The 19,215-nt window shown below is 35.8% G+C and overlaps 2 protein-coding genes and 1 long non-coding RNA gene across 8 annotated transcripts in view; 2 read left to right on the top strand and 1 right to left on the bottom strand.

Annotated features, from left to right (window-relative positions):
• Ror (Tyrosine-protein kinase transmembrane receptor Ror) overlaps positions 1-13,881 on the top strand; it is a 235,420-nt gene extending 221,539 nt beyond the window's left edge. For 3 of the 5 annotated variants that reach the window (XM_012368899.2, XM_067354184.1, XM_067354183.1), the window contains 10 exons: positions 7,101-7,191; positions 8,486-8,720; positions 8,805-8,929; positions 9,057-9,595; positions 9,681-9,917; positions 10,012-10,145; positions 10,219-10,435; positions 10,510-10,851; positions 10,933-11,201; positions 11,283-13,881. In XM_012368899.2, coding sequence (XP_012224322.2) covers positions 7,101-7,191; positions 8,486-8,720; positions 8,805-8,929; positions 9,057-9,595; positions 9,681-9,917; positions 10,012-10,145; positions 10,219-10,435; positions 10,510-10,851; positions 10,933-11,201; positions 11,283-11,975 — 2,882 coding nt within the window. In that variant the 3' untranslated portion in view covers positions 11,976-13,881. Of the gene's footprint in view, positions 1-7,100; positions 7,192-7,818; positions 8,003-8,485; positions 8,721-8,804; positions 8,930-9,056; positions 9,596-9,680; positions 9,918-10,011; positions 10,146-10,218; positions 10,436-10,509; positions 10,852-10,932; positions 11,202-11,282 lie in introns of those variants that run through there. The other 2 variants (XR_010889984.1, XM_012368900.2) reach the window with 2 other exon arrangements.
• On the bottom strand, positions 5,965-7,688 carry LOC136999699 (uncharacterized). The gene is made up of 2 exons (XR_010890019.1): positions 7,578-7,688; positions 5,965-7,212 (listed from the first exon to the last, which is right to left on the bottom strand). It is a non-coding gene; the product is annotated as an uncharacterized lncRNA (long non-coding RNA).
• A 121-nt stretch (positions 13,882-14,002) lies between the features above and the next one.
• LOC105673306 (uncharacterized) lies at positions 14,003-18,149 on the top strand. 2 transcript variants are annotated; one of them, XM_067354211.1, is made up of 9 exons: positions 14,003-14,415; positions 14,707-14,914; positions 15,187-15,281; positions 15,380-15,553; positions 15,725-15,942; positions 16,204-16,421; positions 16,539-16,792; positions 16,870-17,248; positions 17,352-18,149. In XM_067354211.1, exons 2-8 carry the CDS (start codon positions 14,759-14,761, stop codon positions 17,084-17,086), a joined length of 1,332 nt encoding a protein of 443 aa, XP_067210312.1. In that variant the 5' UTR covers positions 14,003-14,415; positions 14,707-14,758; the 3' UTR covers positions 17,087-17,248; positions 17,352-18,149. The 2 variants fall into 2 exon arrangements, with proteins under 2 accessions (XP_067210312.1, XP_067210314.1); XM_067354213.1 differs by having other exon boundaries at positions 14,003-14,557.
• Positions 18,150-19,215: the final 1,066 nt, after the last annotated feature.

Here is a 19,215-nt window from a genome sequence, read left to right as displayed (position 1 = left end):
GGGAATGACTCTGAATCGCTTGTGAATTCGAATCGAGCAAATATACGCGGCCGCAAAATCGCTCGATCGCCGTTCAGTCAATTCCGACGCCAAACCGCGACTGCAACCAGCCATCGACATCCCGGGAGATTGAAAAATCCAAAAAATTGCGGCGCCTTGATGGCAAGACTCTCTCTCTCTACAACGTGGAAATTAACGTACTGAGATAGACAATAATATTCTATTAATTTGCAAAAAGACAGACAGTTCTGCATAAAAATCATTATTTTAAAATTGTACTGTTTCTAAGAAAATAATCAGCCAGTGAAAATCATTAAAACTGGTGAAAAGATTTGTCAAACTCTAAATACTCTCTCTCTCTCTCTCTCTCTCTCTTAGCGAGTTTTTATAATAAAATAGGAGAGATATTTCAAATATCTATAAAAGTTTATAAAACTTATAGCGCAATAATCTAAGAAGAGTTGATCAATAAAATATAATCAGCTATGGTCGACTGCAATCCAAATCTCAACGGTGAGCAATTCGCGCGATATAATTTCGGACCCGGCAATTTCCTCGCCTTCATCCTCGCGTAGCTTAAATCCCGCCCGAGCGGCGCGGCGCGCACGATTAAACGTAATCGTATATTATCGGGTTATATCGCGAGCGCCGGCCGGTGCTGACGCAGCGACGTTGGTGTTAATGTCGGTGTTATATCAGCGCGAAACAATTTTCTCTGCAAGTCTGCGTGTTGGAGAATTGGTAAAAAATTTCGGAACACCTCGAGACAGTAACCGCTCTGTGTGAAATATCTAGGTCGAGAATGCACGCGAAAATAACGCGCTCATGTATTAAATCTTTGTAAGTTAGTCTTCGTTTAGTAAGAAAAAAAATTTGAAATCTTCACATGTGTTGCTTCTTCACAAAAATCTTTTGACAATTTCATTTTTTAATAAAAATGTATATGTAATAATTAAAAAATTTTAATAATATATATTTTATCTGAGAAAATTATGTGGATAATTACAATAATTAAAAATTTTTTATCTATCAAATTATCTTTCGAATTATAATCGTATGAAAATGTTGGATATTTCGGCAACGTTGAATCACTCGATTCGTGACTTAAAACATTCATGGCGAAAATAATGTCGATTGGCTCTACAACTTTGCACATTATCAACGGAAAAAGAATGGGTTCATGATCAAGTGTACTTTCAAGAAGTGGAAGAATTAAGGCGGATTATGGGCCACGAAATTGTGGAACTCGCGGGCTGTTTTCCCTTAATATTACTCTACGCTCCACCAGAGCTTAATTCCCATTAGCGGAATCACGGGTGAAATTATAATAAAGCCGCGGCAGAAGCTGTGTGTTTCCGGCGCCTATCTGCACGAAAATGCAGTCCGCATGCGGCGTATGCAGATGAGGAGGACGGACAATTTTCTCGCAGTTATGGGCGCGCGGCGTAGCGAGAGGTCCGCGTTAAATCTTAATGGAGGAAAGTAGCTTATACAGAGCCGCTATCGAACGCCCGGCCGCTGCTAGACGATCGGCGGCGCTCATTAGTCGTCGATGCATTAATATTAATGGACTATCGATACCCGCGCGCGGGTAAAAGCTATTTAATAGCGCAGTTAATAGCGTTGCGCACCGGGTTACCCCGTTACTAGGGTCCATTAGCGAAATTATGTGAAATCGCAGCAAAATCGCACGGTATTGTCTCGAACGGGTGCTGTGAAACGCATTTCCGTAATGTGCAACGGGGTGCCATCGATATCTCAAAAGAAGTGGCGATCGATAGCATCTCCTTTCGAGATCACTGAACCACTTTCCAAGTCTCTTAAATATTATTCACCAAACTGTTATTTAAACTAAAGATGTAACTAAATACCACTTTTTATATAGTAAGACATCAAAAATAGGCGTGATGATAAATGATAAATAAAAAAAAAATATCAATTATGATGTAAAAAGTAATTACTTTTGCAACTAAAAATATACGCATAAAACAAATTATGTAATTTTACATTTTAGAAGGAAAATAACATCATTGTCGTAATACATCATCGTTTGATGCTAATGCGCGCCGACGTTGTACATAATAAAACTTGACCGACATCATTTTCATTATCGCCGGCCTTATCTCTCAACGCGTGCAGTCGAAACTCGAAGTTGCGTCTATCGATCACCTCTCGGAGCTGACGAGAGAACGGCATCATAACTTCACCGGTCCGATCGGCTTCCGCGCTCCGCTGGGAACTCGCTCGAAGCGATTAGCGGTTCTTCTCGTGACGAGGCAGAGCAGGAACCCAACAATGCGCGAGAGACACGCGGAAGGTCGCCGGCAAAAGAAAAACGAGCGAAGAAAGAACGGAGACTCGAGTTTATCTCGATATGTTACACAAGTTCGAAAAAAATATAATCAAATTATATAAATGTGTACAAGTTAGACGACAATTGAGATGAAAAAAAAAAAAAAAAAAAGATACAATAGAATTAAAATAAAGCGCGAAATTCGCAACTGGCGACCGTGCGCCGAAAATGTATTTCAAACCCCAAGTTAATTAATAATAATTGTGCCATAATAATCTTTTACACGAAAGAGAGAGACGCGCCGTACGTTTGTCCAGCGGGAGGCAAATCACGTACAACGTCCTTCACGGACTACCGAATTGAATTTCGGACAACACTTACCACGGCGGTCTCATGAATAATGCACCGGTCGGAATCCGGCAGCCGCGGGTGTCACGCCTGGAAAAGTGTTGACCGTTTCGACCAAGATGGATGGGACATCCGTTGATTATCAAAGACAAACGTGTTCTCTCTCTCTCTCCGTTCTTTCTTTCTTGTTTTTTCTTCTTCTTTTTTTCTTTTGCTCCTCGGTGCGCGTGCACGGTCGACGTCGTCGACCGCCCCCGGCCACGGGGACCCCGGGGGCTGCATACGTGACCCCTCAGGATGGCGTGCCGCGAACGTTCCACTGATAATTTACAAGGACGATAGAGAGCCTGAGTAACGACGCTGCTCGTGCAAACGCGGCCTCCCGCGAGGATGCCTCGTGTGCAAAATTGGATGCATTTATGGAGAGGGCATATAAATAAGGGCAGCTGTTTTTTGTCATTTGAGATAGTGTCGTTTCTTGCAATGCTTGGGATTTTGTGCAAGATTTTGAAGAACGGGAAGAGCAGTTTCCGTTCGTTATTCATCGCGGAGTGAACGATAGAAATATACCAGATGCTAAAGTAATTAGACATTTTTTCTGTATAGCTTTAAAGTTAAAATTTCTTTCTTTTCATGAAATTTAATGTAATTGTATAATACTAATTTATATATTTCTGTTTTTTTTTTTTCAAATAGATTATATTTCTTTAAGTTGCGCAGTCGCGAACAGTTCACGCGGATACTTCAAGAATGGAGGAACGTTTTAAAAAAGTTGAAAATGTCACGAGAGACGGTTTGCTGTTGCACGAGGGTTCACCGATGCTACGTAATATCTGGCCGCATGCGAAATAAGGTGATGCATTGCGGCCGCTATTACGTTTCATTGCACGACATTAGACGAGATTACGTTGCTTTTCGTAATGTTACGCCGAGCCTCGTGACTTAATGGCTTATTTCATCATCGTTCCATCCCGGGTATATAATACGTCTCTCGTCGTAGTCGTCGTTTTTAAGAGTGCCTCCGAGAGCTTGCTCGGTTTGCTACCATTTGCATAAGCGTTGCATAACCGCGACATGGGGAACGCATGCAATCGCGTCTACTTCCTCTCCGGCTTGTGGCAATAAAGTATAACACAATCGATCGTAACCGCGATATTTCTTAATTTCCTCGCAAAACCCGACTCTTTTCTTCTTTCCTTTTGCACTTTATTTTTCTTTCTCATTTTTTATCAATCATTTAAAGAGAACTAATTTTACACTTTCTTAAGTAAATTCTCACTCATTACGTTTTATAGTTATATTTTATAACGCGCATTGTTTATGTACAAAATAAAGTATTGCACCAAGATAAACTTTTGAAATAATATTTTTAGTAAATGTGTTGCAAAAAAAATTACTTTTCACAACTTTTAATTTTTAGATATTTTTGCAAATAAAATTAAAGGGAGAAACTATTTCAGATTGAAAACTAACATTTTCTTATCCGCTCATAATCCCTTCCTAAAATATAATTTCTTAATTTTTTTAAACGCTTGTAATATAGAAACTAATCTTTAAGAAAGTCAATAAATTCAAAACCAATAAATAAATCTCTTCTAATAGCTTTCCTAAATTTACAATAAATCGCGAGAACAAGAGTTGACAACGAGTCAACGTCTTACTCAGCGTTTCGCGGCGGAAGTCTGTATAGCTGCTGCTGAAATTCATTTCCAGTTCACTTGCCGGTTTCTGATTTCCACGCGCATAAGAGTAGTGCACGTGCATGGGCATCATTAATCTTGCCTGACCAATGATCAACGACCTCTCTTATTGACTACGGCGTACGAGCATGCGAACGTGCGAGCGTGTGCGGTCTCGTGAGCGACTATCAATGTGCGAGCGGCTCTTACAGATTCTGTCTACAAGAGAGTTGTAAAATGATTCTAACACATGATTTATATACGCTATGAACTACATATAACAAGAATCCTAATTGAACTGATGATAAGAATATATAAGGATAATAATATTCCAGTTCTGAAGCTCTGATAGGTAACACGACTTTAAGATTATTCCATTTTACAATTAAACGACCGGTACATTTTAACTGCGTGCGATTTTTGTACGTCTATAAATTGCATTTGCTCACATTGTTGCTGATAATAAGTTGCCGTTAGCAACAAAAAGATCAATTTATAAATGTGCCACGTCAGGCGTGACGTAATACATGCAACCATTTTATGGCGAGAGTTCTAATTGCGACAAATTTATCTCTCTCAATAAAACGCAGTGGGGTATTGTCCGACCAGACACCTAATTAGATCGGAAATGTAATAGCATGTAGAATATAAACTCCTGATATATCCACCTACGCACACGTACACATTAGCGCACGTCACGGCAAATAATGCACGGGTATATAATGGGTGTTTCCGACAAATCATTCCAACAATGGTAGGATGATATTTGATATTCCTCTGTCAAACCCGGATATTCTATCATAATTTGCAAATGTCGTGATATCACAACTAAGCTGCAGAAATATATAAAACAATTGCAATTAAAAAATACTCAAATTTACTCTACCGTGAAAAATATAGAATAAATGTATATATTTCATCGCGTTTTCACATTAAGCAAATTTAGCGGGCTTTCAGTTTCGCTTTCGGCGGATAAAAAAATCGTCTCTAGATCGCGCGGAAAACGCTGCTCCATCATCGTTATTATAAGTACTCTCGGACACCCGGTACAACTGCCCTGTAAAACGGTGTCACCGTTGTGCGCGCCGGCGTCGGGGTCGCAGGGATGCGAGCTGTTCCGCGTGTAGGCGGGGATTATTAATGACCACGAGCCGCCTTATCTTTTCCACTTCCTGTTCGAGATACATAATACGTGGGCCGTCTCGCGGCGCGGTCGTTGCATCGCGCCGCAACATTGTGCGTACGACTCCAGGAGGAGGCCTCGCTCTCTCGTCTCATTGTCTTCTCCCTCGCGTTCGCGTAACTGCACCGCTGCACACGCACCCGCGAATTTATCATCGCCCGGAATCGCGGGAAGAAATGACTCGAGTGAACAATTAATCGTCGTTATCCTCCGTCACGCGGAAAATTTTATTGCCCTTATCGCGCAATATTACATGGATTATCGTCGATGTTTTTCTTGGCTTGATTTTTATCTTGCAATTTTATGATCGTGTAATAACTCCTTTCTCTTCCTATTTTTTTCCCAAGAAAAGAATATATATAATTTTAAAAAATGTCTTATGCTTTATTTAATTGTAATTATTTTTAGACTTCTTTCTTTTCGAAGAAGGAAAAATGTAAGAAAATATGTAGAAAATTATAGAAAAATATTGCTCGGACATCTTATGTTCTTCCACGAATTCGATAGAGAATAAAGAACCGTCTAGAAAAGAATACAAAAGCATCCCCTCAGGGATGTGCCGGATCTTTTTTCTGGAAAAATTAAAGAATACGTAAAAATGCAATGGACGGTCCTTTATGCAACTTCTCGAGGACATCACAGACTCCCTACTGAGAGCGATTTACAGATCGAATGAGAAATAGATCGGAACCCCCGCGTGCGAGCTTTCTCTCGAGGGGTAGATTCAGATTTCTGATATTATTTGCTTTGTGCTGAGTTACAAGAAGAAAAAAAAAAGGAGAGAACAAAATGACTGAAGAGAGAAAGAGGAACTGTGCAAATCCTTCGTAACAGGAAGCTAACACGAGAGGCCGCCTCCCCTGAAAATCGCTTCGCCTATAATAAGCCCAAACGATTGCTTCGTGAAATTGCTTTTCTTCAAACAGAGGCGTTTGATGTCGCGTCTCCTTTTTGACGGATCGTAATCGCGCGTGTGTTAGTGCGCTCCGAGCTGTCGAGCCTTGCCGCCGGAAAGACCGGAAGATCTCTTCAGATCTTTAGCTGCAGCTTCGTATTTCGTATTCATGGGAAAATGGACGACACGGAATATTTGCTTCGCAGAGCTTAGACGATTATAAAATATACAAAATCTTATTATTACGGTATTAAGCAATCACGTTGCTTAATGTTGGCGTAAATGTATAATATTAGCTAAAAGCATTCAATGATACAATAATCCGGAATGATGAATGTCCGCGACATGATATAAAAAATACGCCAATATTTGTCAAATAAATACATAATAATCGATAAATACTATCGATATAATTTGAACACGAATATTAAAAACATACATCAATATCTTTCATATAGATATCTAATGATATCACTTAAAGAAGTGACGCGCATATAAATATTGTATAAAGATATGATTTCTGCAGATATTAATGTGAGCGTGCGATATTTATTATAAGTTCTTCTCAAAAAATATTTTGTCAATAAAGAATTGGATGTTGATGGAAATAATTCTCCGAGTTTTATGTATTTAAAGGTAGTAAATTTTGTACTCACCCTAATGTGATTTCACCTCATTGACTTTTACCATTTCTATGTGCAGCTCCTATACATCCTGGACACCCCATGGGAGGACAGTCATCAGGCACTGACAGATTTTCTCCGGGAATATCCGACTCGAGTTTTATCAACGGGTAAATATTTGATTTCTATACCTGAAATATTAATATAAGATCACTTAGAAGTTCCTTGTTAAATGATGATGATAAAATACTTATTAAATGTTCACAACAATAAATTGTATCCTTGGAAAAAATATCCGCATATTTTTCTTCTTCATGGAAAATATAAAAGAAAAAGAATAACTGTTAAAGCTAATGAATTCTCTTTCGAAAAGTATCGTGTAGTTGTTAGAAATTATATGAAATGTAATGAACAAAATGGTTGACGCTTAAAGCGATAATAGCCTCTTCGATCATAAGCTATTAAGGAACTTCGATTTCTCATTCAATTCTTATTATTGTGTTTTGTTATTAGCTTTACTAATATCCCGCCGTGTTCTATTTATTGATCCACTTACTTGGTTTTAATTCTATCGATTTCTCACTATCAATTCGAAGTCGAACAATTGGAGATTTATTAATTTGAAGCGCGGAACTAAACTAATCCTCTTTATAAATACTTGGCTCTACTCGTGAATACGTACGAATATACTCGAAGCTGTTATAATTGAAAATCACGATTCTATCGACATCTGTTGAGAGTTTGAGTTACTGCTTAAGTTCGCGCAGCTGTCACAGATGTTTACAGCACGATTCTAATGTTAGTTTACAAATGGTTGACACCGGGTGTGGTGTCAAATGACACGAGCGTTCTATACGTTAAACCAAATGTTTTGATAATTAATTTATAAATTATGAAGCTACTCTTGTACCTAGCATTGTTGCAAAATACGTGTATTTTTGTACGAGCCGTAAATAGCCCTGGAAATATAACGAAGACGAGGTAATACAGCCTTATCGTGGTTATGATGAAAGGTTATGATGAAAGGACGCATTTTTTTTTTTTTTTTTTAGATAACTTAGCCTTTAAAGAAATTGATATCATTAACAAGCAGTCGACAGCTCGACAGCGATTGATTTTTCTTCGTCAATATTTGTTGCGTTAAATGCTTTAATGATATTTAAAAATTAAATTTTTTCATACAATTTTCTTAAGGTTATGTTTTGAAATAATATACAACTATTTTATTTCGAATCATCACATAAAACTGTTACGAATAATCATTATTATTCCAATTATCACCATAGCTTTATTTTGATTACACAGTAAAGATAAATTCATACAAGATCTAAATTGTAGAAAAATTTTTTATATGAAGATGTAATGTTTCTAATTGTAACTTTTATATTAATAAATAGTTATTAGTTCGAGTAAAAATAAATAATGAAGACAACATAAAAGATTTCTGTCTTTTTATCGCAATAGCATGGAAAATGGAGACGTGTTAGGCATCTCAAGAAGTGGATCTACGCCTCACCTCTCTCATTTGGCATCTGCGAATCCATTTAGCATACCTAATCCACAGCCAACCAGTTCACAGTCCAGCACTTTGGATTTCAATACAATCAGCGGCCTTACTAATGGCAATATACAATTCCCTCCCAATGTGAATTTCGATGAAATATCAGGCAGAAAGGACAATCATAAAGGAACTTGCGAGGTATGTATTTGATTGTAAAAATGATATATGAATAAAGAGCTGAAATATAAAACAGAAGTTTACAGTATAGTTGAATTTTTACAGGTGTATGTAGGAAAAACCTGTGCGCAATTTGTAGGAAACCAATCGGTTTATATTATATATCCTATGACACAGAAAATGCTCGAAGAGAAATTAATGAAGGCATTTCAAGTCATTGAGTTCTCAAAGTAAGTATGTTATTACAAAAGGCTTTAAAATGTAACGAAATAAGATCTTCAAAAAGTATAATAATATTAATATCGTGTTAAATGAGAAGAAAAACTAAATTGTCTTTAACTGTTTTTATAAACACAGTGACCTCTCGTCAAATTGCGAAGGATATGCGAAACCATCTCTTTGCTATTCCGCTTTTCCGATATGTCGCGACGCATACAGTAATCAGAAACCGAAGAACGCGGAAGCAAGTACGCAGCTATTCAATCTGTTGAACTCCAAGCAAGATGATCTCTTAGATGACGGAGACCACGACATGATGGACGATTTTACCAAACTGCACGCCAAGAAACGTAGTCCCACATTTAACCCAGCTTTCGACTTTCCGCCCAAGGAAGACGGCAAGTCCAGCAACAAGAAGATAATTAATCAGAGTTACGGGGACGCGCGGGAGTCCAGCAGGCACGACCTCAATCGTAAATTACGAAGGATATGTCGGGAAGAGTGTGAAATGTTAGAGAATGAATTGTGCAGGAAGGAGTACGCGATAGCGAAGAGACATCCATTGATCGGGCATCAAGTGCCTTTGGTCGAATGCTCTGATCTACCTTTGGACGGGACGGCGGAGGCCCGCGATTGCTTAACTCTCGGATTATCCGCGGCGAATAATGTGCAAGAACGTGTGTATTTTTTTACACTAACAATTTTTTGTTAACAAACACTCAATTATATTAAAATTAACATTTTTTCACATGTTTCTTACAGACGACTATTGTTATTGGGGTAGCGGAATATCTTATCGGGGAACTGTGAAAACAAGCGTTAGTGGGAAACTATGTTTACGATGGTCTCACCACATCAACCTTGCGATGTCTGATTTTCCTGAATTATCCGGGCGTCATTCTTACTGCCGGAATCCTGGTGGGAAGGATTTACAACCATGGTGTTACGTTGATATCAATAACAGAATGCAAAAGGAGTTTTGCAATATACCTAAATGTGGTAAGCTTTGCACGATGCATGAAAAGTATATCTTTCCATTGCGATATTATACGTCGGTCTAGTAAAAAAAAATACATATTTCTATTATTTCCAGTTGAAAATTTATGGATTTATGCGCTTGTTGGTTTTGTACTAACAGGAGGGTTTGTTAGTACATTAATTTGTTATTGCTGCTGCTATAAAAGCAGAAAGTCCAGAAGGCAGATGAATCATTTACCGTCAAATAAGGTGAATATATTCGTGCATTTACAAATTATGAGTTGCAAAATTTGATATTATTAAAATAATATTTCAATTTTAGATATTAACTGGTATCCAGTGCGATAAGAACATATACGATGGAAGGAGGAGCACAACGCAGCCCATGGAAATGAGTTCTCTTTTGGCAGGACCGGGTAACACAACACCGGGCACTGGCACTTTAAGCAGCGGCAGTAGTAGAACTTCAAATACTAGGATACCGCAATTTACCACAAATAATGTCGTACTCTTGCAAGAACTCGGCGAAGGCGCTTTCGGTAAGCATAAAAAATATTTTTTTACTATTTAAATTTCATCAATAATTTATCTCACATTAAATTATTACTCGTAGGAAAAGTTTACAAAGGCGAATTACAAACTGATAACAAGTGCGAGCCACCTATTTACGTAGCGGTAAAAACACTGAAGGAAAATGCAACTCCAAAGACTCAGAGCGATTTCAAGAGAGAAGTCGAACTCATGACGGATCTCAGGCATCCGAATATCATTTGTTTGCTTGGCGTGATACTGAAAGGAGAACCGATGTGCATGCTCTTCGAATACATGACTCAGGGTGATCTGCACGAATTTCTGATCTGTCATTCCCCGAGATCGGACGTTCCGTTAAACAACAGCGGCGCAAAAATTCTAGAGCAACCGGAATTTTTGCATATTGCTTTACAAATTGCTTCTGGTTAACATTGATTTATACATAATTAAATTATCATAATCTTGTACGCACGTAATAATGGTAATAATCGTTCATTTTCTTCAGGCATGGAATATTTGGCTAGTCATCATTACGTCCATCGCGATTTGGCAGCGAGAAATTGCTTAGTGGGCGATAACCTAACAGTCAAAATCTCAGATTTCGGTCTATCACGGGATATATACAGCAGCGACTACTACAGAGTACAATCCAAGAGCCTGCTGCCTGTTCGATGGATGCCACCTGAGTCGATTCTTTATGGTAAATTCACCACTGAATCGGACGTATGGAGCTTTGGTGTTGTACTCTGGGAAATCTACAGTTACGGTTTGCAGGTAAAAAAAAAATTCAAGTCAAATCAATGATAAAAATCCTATTTCTACAATTCCTCTTACGTTTTGTGTATTTTTATCCAGCCATACTATGGATACAACAATCAAGAGGTTATAGACATGATTCGCTCGCGGCAATTACTGCCGTGTCCCGAAGACTGTCCGACAATGATTTACAGTCTAATGATCGAATGCTGGCATGAAGTGGCGAATCGCAGGCCGCAGTTTCCGGAAATCCATCATCGACTGCACAATTGGTACATAAATCAAACCTACTTGAGCGACTTCTGCAACGAGTCTATCACCAGCTACTCCGGCAGCAGCCACAAGAGCACCAATAAAACCAATTCGACGCAATTATCGGCACCCATATATAAGAGCGACCAGAAAGCGGAGCCGGCTATCTGCAACGTCAACGATCACAGTAGCTCGATAAAAATGCTACCGCCGGTGAATACTTTCCCGAATTCTAACTGCATTGAACAGAGGCAGATCAGCAGTTTCAACACGGAACATGGAACACCAATGAAAATGCCTAATTATCAAAATCCTACTACAAATGTCAATCTGAACGACGTTTACGACGACAAACAATGTTGCTCGCCCAAGTTGAGCGGCGCGAAGAAAGTTTTACCTGCAATAATACCTCAGCCGGTCGCGCCTAAACCAATCTTACCACCAAATAACGGCTCGAGACCGATGCAAAACGGCGCACAATTGGTTGTCAGGTTACCGGATCCCAGCAAAGTCACGACTGAAACAAGGGTATCAAAGTGAACGATTTCGTAGTAGCGATTAATGTATACGTTTCTCGTATATATATATATATATTTGCCACGATGATTGTCAGCATTGATGCAAGTGTAGGTATATCCTTACAATAGTGTCGGATACTCTCAGCAGTATCGAAACGAACAAGGTAGATACTGAGAATCGCTATTACACCTACTCACTGCCATATACGTGCATTTATTTATTTTTACAATTATACACATATTTTATATTGCCGTTTATCTCGGGTGGTGTATGCCTAATGTCTCACATATAACATAGTTTAATAACATACATATGCAGGACAGAATCGGATATTGTGCTCTAATATAATTCCATTTGTGACTTTATTTATCCAACAAAATATGAACTTTTTTAAAGATATACTTATCCTTTTATTTTTAACAAAAGATAGATGTTAATTGAAATATTATACTAATGAATACATATATATAATTTATACATTTATTCGTAAGTTATATAAAAGATGCGAGAGATATTTCTATTTCACATTTAAAAAAAAGATTTAACTTGCAGAACATACAATGTCAACGCACGTTGATATTTACATTAAAACGAGTGTTTAATCATGCATGCTCTGTCCAAAGAGTATAATATTGTATGGAATATTGTTATGCTCTATATAAGGCATACCTTATGATTCACGTTTTCGAATAATCTTTACAGAAATGTTCAAAAAAAAGTCGTATGCGAGCATGCGCGATCGGATATTGTAATAAGCGGAAGTGAGAAGGAAAGAGTGATAGAGAAAAGATGTATGAGTGTGTTTTTTGAATGTGTGTTATAAGATGTTTTCTAAAAAGCAATTTTTATAATCGTCATATCGTATGCCAAAACTCGGATAGTGAATATTGACTGTTAACAAAAAGGTATTCAATTTGTACATTTTTATAATAATCGCATATTTATCTTTTATCTGTAAAAAATCTTTGAGGTCGCTCTTTCAAAATGAAATCGTAATTTATTGCAACAATTGTAATATATATATACATTAATTGGAGTACGTTCCAAGGCGCTGATATGCAACGGAAACAAATCAATTATTATAGTTATCGGTGGCTTCCTCTCCTACATCACGCGCACATTGTGTATCTACAGATATTTAATATTATTATGATTATATATACTGCGCTAACAAAAGAGGTAATTTATCGCGGCAAATTTTTTAAATGCTTGCTATTTTTTCAGCTGTACAATTTTTTAGTATTTCTTGACCTCAAAGACGCAAACGACTGAGATTTGATAACCACGAAACATTCAGCGATGTTAAACGGAGAATTATCGGCGTTCATGTATAAATTATATGTTATTTGTGTATAGGGCGTAGAATATGCATCCTAACGGACGCTAAAATACTGTCACTCGATACAAAGTCGAACAATATCCAACGATGAACTTGGCGAAATTAATGCCCATTTAAAACCGAAGCAGCAAATATATTAGCGACAAGCGATTAAAGAGTGAAAACTTAGAATTAAAGCATTTCAAGGGAGACTGTATTATACTTTTTATAATTTTGTATTAATGAAGAAGAAAAAAAAAGAAAAATACGTGAAGAGTAAGTTCCGTTTTTTGGAATGAGGTAAAAAAAAAAAAAAAGAACGTGACATTAATAATGTCGTTCGGTGATTTTTAGCTCCCACGTCCATTGACTGAACGAACGAAGATCGAAGAGTGTGCGTGAGAGTGCTATTGAGTTAAATAAGGACTTCTAGAACTGACAAATCTCCGAATCGAAGTTTGTATCGATCATAATCCCGATCGTCTCGAAGGTTTGCCACGGAAGCTTAGACCTAAGTTAATTTATGTCAAGTAAACTTCAGCGAAAAATTATACATTTAAGACCTTTATATATTCAGTCAAATATAATATACAATTCATGTTTTTCGTATACTACGGCTGCTCACTTCCTTTTGTTTTATAAAAATGTATCCAATAGTTGTAATACGATCAACATTTAACTATCTGTTTATTTTATGTGCACATTTTCCAGGAAGCTTTAAATGTTGCAATAATAATTTGCAGCTGACAGTTTTCCCGTTAAATATCAACATATAATAGCTGAATTATCTTTTTATCGTTTCATCAATGTACTAACGGATAAAAGATGATGTTCGCAACGTGTAATCACTAGTTCATATGTTTTGTTTGCATTATGATATCACGCAAGGTATTATTGATCAAATGCTTTTGCATTACATTAGTTTTGCCATGTGATAACGTTACGACACGCCATCGAGACGCCCAGCAGCCTGAATGGAAAAATAGTATGATTGCATTCTGCAAATCGTGATAACGACTAGAATTGATTTGCTACGAATAAACGACGCAGAAAAAAATGTGTTGGAAGATGATCTTCGATTCGATCTACGTTAAAGCCGTTAAAAAACGGATACGCTGGAATCTCTACGGCAGTCCATAACAGGTATTTGCCTTCATTAATAGGAAGGTTTTACGAATCAAAATTGTAAATAATTAATGGACATTATTCATTGATATAATATTGGTGCTACACATTAGCATGTATCAATTTTCTCAGCTAAATTAATACTTTGAGGAATAAGTCGGTATGTGCATAAGATTTTATAAAGAGATTGCAAATGCTTTATCCCTTTATTTGTGCTATCTCGAACTATACGCAATCAGAGACTCATGATAATTATTTCTCTATTAAAAAACTACAAAAAAATAGTATAAAAGTTATAAAAACGTGTAGAGACGTCTTTTTGAGATGATTGTTACTCCTGGCTACATTGTCATAGTCCAAGATGAATGGCGTGATTTGGAACAAAATGCAAGGAATTTTTGTACCAATTTCGAGTATACCAGTATATGCCATGATGCAACAAGAACGTTTTAGACAAAGTCGAGAACAGGAAACTCATAATTTTCAACTGCAAAACTTGACTTTAACATCTTTCGAGGTATGCTTCCATAAATCGTATATATCCAATGTTTAGTCTCAAATATTTTTCGAGTTTACGCAATGTTCATATTTTTCGTTAAAATTAATTTCTTTAATTAATAACATGATAACTGCTCTTCAGAAATCGATTAGGGAAGATTTGAATATTCAAAGTAGTATCGTATGCGTATATAATAATCCTAAATTAGCAATCTATTACGTATTTTAAATTTAAAAATATAAATCAGCAAATAATTAAATAATAATTTCGTTGTGATTGCATATTTTTAGGAAAAATATTTCCTCGAATTCTATGACAATGACACAAAAATAACAGGACTCTGCGGTGATTTATGGACCTTGCTTTCGCAATCGCTGAATTTTACGTAAAGTTGCTTTGATCATATTGCTATTGTATTAGAAAATTAACTGTTAACAAAGATAAGAACATACAGTAATCAGAAAACACTTTTCTTATTTCTAGATTACAGCCAATTAGATCAAATGAAAGCAGCCTGGGTTTACTGGAAAATCAGACTTATCAGCATGGATTATTAAGCATAATTTTTCGCAATGAGACTACTGTAATACCAAAAGTCGAAACATATAGTGCGCGACTTGTAGCTGTTGATTTTTCAATGCCTCTGTGGATGAACAGGTATATTTAAGTACTTAGTTTTACGAACACATTTCTATCTTTTGAAACAATAAATAGAGAAAAAAATATGTAAAATTCTCAAAAGAGAGACATTTTATAAAATTTATTCTTGGTGATTCAACAAAAATTTAACTATGCTAAAAATTGCCATAATAATCTTGAATTTTGCAGCCAACGATTGTATGTTCGTGAAGAAGGGATACACGATAGCACATGGATGGCAAAAGTATTCTCTTGGCAAATATGGTGCATTATATTAGTTATACATGTATTGCTGAGCGTGTGCAGCTTTTGCTCACAAATTGTCATTGCACGACTCGAAGATAAATGTAAAAGCACAACCTTCGGCGATCACTTCTTCTATAACTTTGGAATGCTCTGCAAACAAAGTATGAATCATAAGTTTGGACATTTTATTCCCATTCATCAAGCTTATGTGTAATTTTCTTACGTGTATCTTTTTCTGAAGATTTATTAAGTTTCGAATCGCGCACGTTTTAGAACTCAGATTTTAATTATTACATATAATAATGATATCATTTTGGAAATACATGAAAACAACACATGCTTGCCATCATCAAAACTTGTTTCCGTACAAAATAATATTTTACCATAATGAAAGATTTTAGTTTGAGTAATAATTATAATAGGCTACATTCCCGGCATTCTTGAGAAAAGATCAAGGATATTAGAAACATCGCTAGGCCTTTTTTGTTCTATATTGCACATGGCGTTTGGTGCTGTGCTGTTTATTTATATGGCAAAACGTATTTTTATACCACCATTCGATTCTCTCGATTCTATGGTAACTCATTCTAAATACAGTGTTGTGAATCTAAAGGGTTCAATTGCAGATATCGCGTTTAAGGTAAATAATAATTATAATTATTGATATATAATTATAATAATTACAATATTTATAATTCATTAATAAGTAATTAGATTTAAAATTTCCTGCTTCGAATATATTCGTTCTAATTTATAGGTAAGTCCTCAAGAAACTTTCGTACGAGTTAGAGAGGCAAAACGCAATATCGCTGTATCAACAGTCGAGGAAATGTTTAAAATGGCGTGTTCCACAAAAGGAAAACGTTACGTTCTACTCCAAGGTGAAGATGAGTCTAAAGTAAGAGGAAACATTATATGCCGCCTTACTCTGGTTGGAAGGCCCTACTTGCAAATGTGGATAGCTGCCGGCATCGCAAAGAATTTCAAATATAAAAGAACTATTGATCTTGGGTAACAAAAATGTCGACAGGAATTATAATATAATCATGATAATTGATTACATATGAATAAATGATTTTCATGAATAGAATACTCAAACTGATGGAAGTTGGACTTTTGGATGCGTTGATAGAACGTCGGCTGCCACACACAGTGCAAAACGATATTAATGTCAATAAAACGGAGGCGATCAGAATGGCCCAAGTTTCTTTAGTAATTGAAGTGATGTGCTGTGGAATAATAATAGCTTTCATTATTCTCGTAATCGAAAAAATTGTGTATGCTTATAAACTCAAGCAGTCTTGACTACATTTTTACGCGTTGCTTGAGATCGAGGATCGATTTATGGCATTGAACAGGTGCGGCTGCTCAATCTATGGGCTTTCAATCTATGAGCAATTACAATCAGACCTGGATAACGTTTGCACTTAAGAAGGACTTACGCTACAGAAAAACCATTGACTCAGCGTAAGTGTCGCGCAAATAAATTAGTCATTATTTACATGTCCAATATTTAAGAAATTATTATTTGAGTTAAATTTTGTTTTCACTGTCATTCTTTATTTTCCAGACTTATCAAGTTCAAGGAAGTAGACATAATGGACGCTCTTAAGGATCGTTGGCTAAATATCAAGCTAGAGAGTAAAGAGCAGAACAAGTTCAAAATGATCGATTTGCATCGAGTGAACTTGATTTTCCTAATACCCTGTTACGGAATACTCATCTCATTTATTCTAGAGATTCATTCTAGAGAATATAAAATATTATTATGATACGAAGAACGTTCGATGCAGCCGTAGACGTTAAGAAATAAGCTTTGGATAAATTTAGAGAAAACTGTACATGAATCTATATATAGAAAACCGAAAAATAATTATTTTAACGAATATCCCTCCCTGTTTCTTCATAATTTATTTCTATTGCCTATCTAATATATATAAATTATTTTTCAATTATATACACAATTTATATTGCAGTTGTATCGAAAAATTATAGCATATGACCTTATAAAGTTGGCCTTTGTCATTTCAACGCACGCATTAGTTTTGCCATACCAATGTATCAATGTACTATTAAAGCATGACATTTCGCAGATCGTGATAACAAATAAAATTAATTAGTTTATAAATTTAAAACATAAGTACGTAATAAAATTCATAATTATAGTTAATATATTAATAAATGTAATTCTGTTTATTATACAATATAGATATATAGACACATAGATATATAGAAATACATAGATATATAGATATATAGATACATAGATTTATATTCATATTCATAATTTTATAACATGAAATAAATAATTATACGTCAGATCTATATTACGCCACTTTTCTTGGATATATCTTTTAGTAAATTAAAATCGTCAAATCAAGACTGCCATTATTATTGATTGGTACTTGGACGCCGTTATCATCATACTCATTTCTATCATGTCACCTTCTGGGGGAAAATAAATCTATATAAACAATTATAACATTTACATAAAAAAAAATTGTCTAGTTTTACTGTGATCATTATATTGTATATTTTTAATAAATTAAACGCGATTTGAAAACGGTGAAAAATTAATTATACATACTAATATTAATAAAAATATTAATCAAATTTACACTATTTTGTTCAGTTTAGTTGGCTTGCCAAATGATGTTCATCTTTAACATGGTCATTGAAATGCGTTCTCATAGCAACAGATGTGCTTCTGTCACTAATACAGTTTACTTAAATTATGACTTTTGGTATGTACCCCTTGGTATATAGTCAACTCTGAAATGTATGTTTTTCAATTGTTCTTTAAAATGCGAACGTAAATAATCTTCTAAAATTTTAAATAAAAATAAAACGTTCTCATCACAAATAATACATTTCACGCAAAAGAGTTGAAATATGAATATTGTTCTTCAAGTTAAAAAATTTTTATGTATTTTTTATATGTAAAGATTATAAGGTGGACATCTCTTTAACAATACATAACAATCTTTTAGTGACATAAACGTTGTGTCCGTTTTATGCGATGAAATGCGATCTGATGAACCAACTGGATCATGTGTTTCTTGCACATTTTTTAATTTGTCCGAATGCGTCTCTTTTATATGAGAATTTAGACATTTCTGAATAGAAAGAGGTAAGTTGTCGTGACAAATATTACATTCCACCACAAAATCATTTCTTTGTATCCAATATTTCCCCGTCCAACTTCGAAATGTGTGATTGTTCTGTTGTTCTTTAGAATGCAAATTCAAGTGATCTCCTACAAATTTAGATGTAGATAGAACTTTTGAATCACAGATAATACATTGTGAAAATAATTGGTTTGAATACTTGAAATACATCCATGGCCGTTTTCTTAGTTTTCCCCCTTCTTCGTATTTCCAAATTTCTTCATGGAGTTTTGCTATATGACGTATAAAGTTTCCATTATCTATATA

This window comes from Linepithema humile, chromosome 4, assembly GCF_040581485.1.
Source record: "Linepithema humile isolate Giens D197 chromosome 4, Lhum_UNIL_v1.0, whole genome shotgun sequence".
NCBI classification, from domain to species: domain Eukaryota; kingdom Metazoa; phylum Arthropoda; class Insecta; order Hymenoptera; family Formicidae; genus Linepithema; species Linepithema humile.
The sequence above is the reverse complement of the archived record's forward strand: the minus strand, read 5'-3'. Positions and strand labels throughout refer to the sequence as shown.

Excerpts from the sequence above, each read along its gene's own strand:
- LOC105673306 (XM_067354211.1), top strand. The coding sequence starts at position 14,759 with ATGAATGGCGTGATTTGGAACAAAATGCAAGGAATTTTTGTACCAATT. Across the intron at positions 15,282-15,379 it reads TCGCAATCGCTGAATTTTAC|ATTACAGCCAATTAGATCAA; the intron begins GTAAAGTTGCTT and ends TCTTATTTCTAG. Across the intron at positions 16,793-16,869 it reads AAAAGAACTATTGATCTTGG|AATACTCAAACTGATGGAAG; the intron begins GTAACAAAAATG and ends TTTCATGAATAG.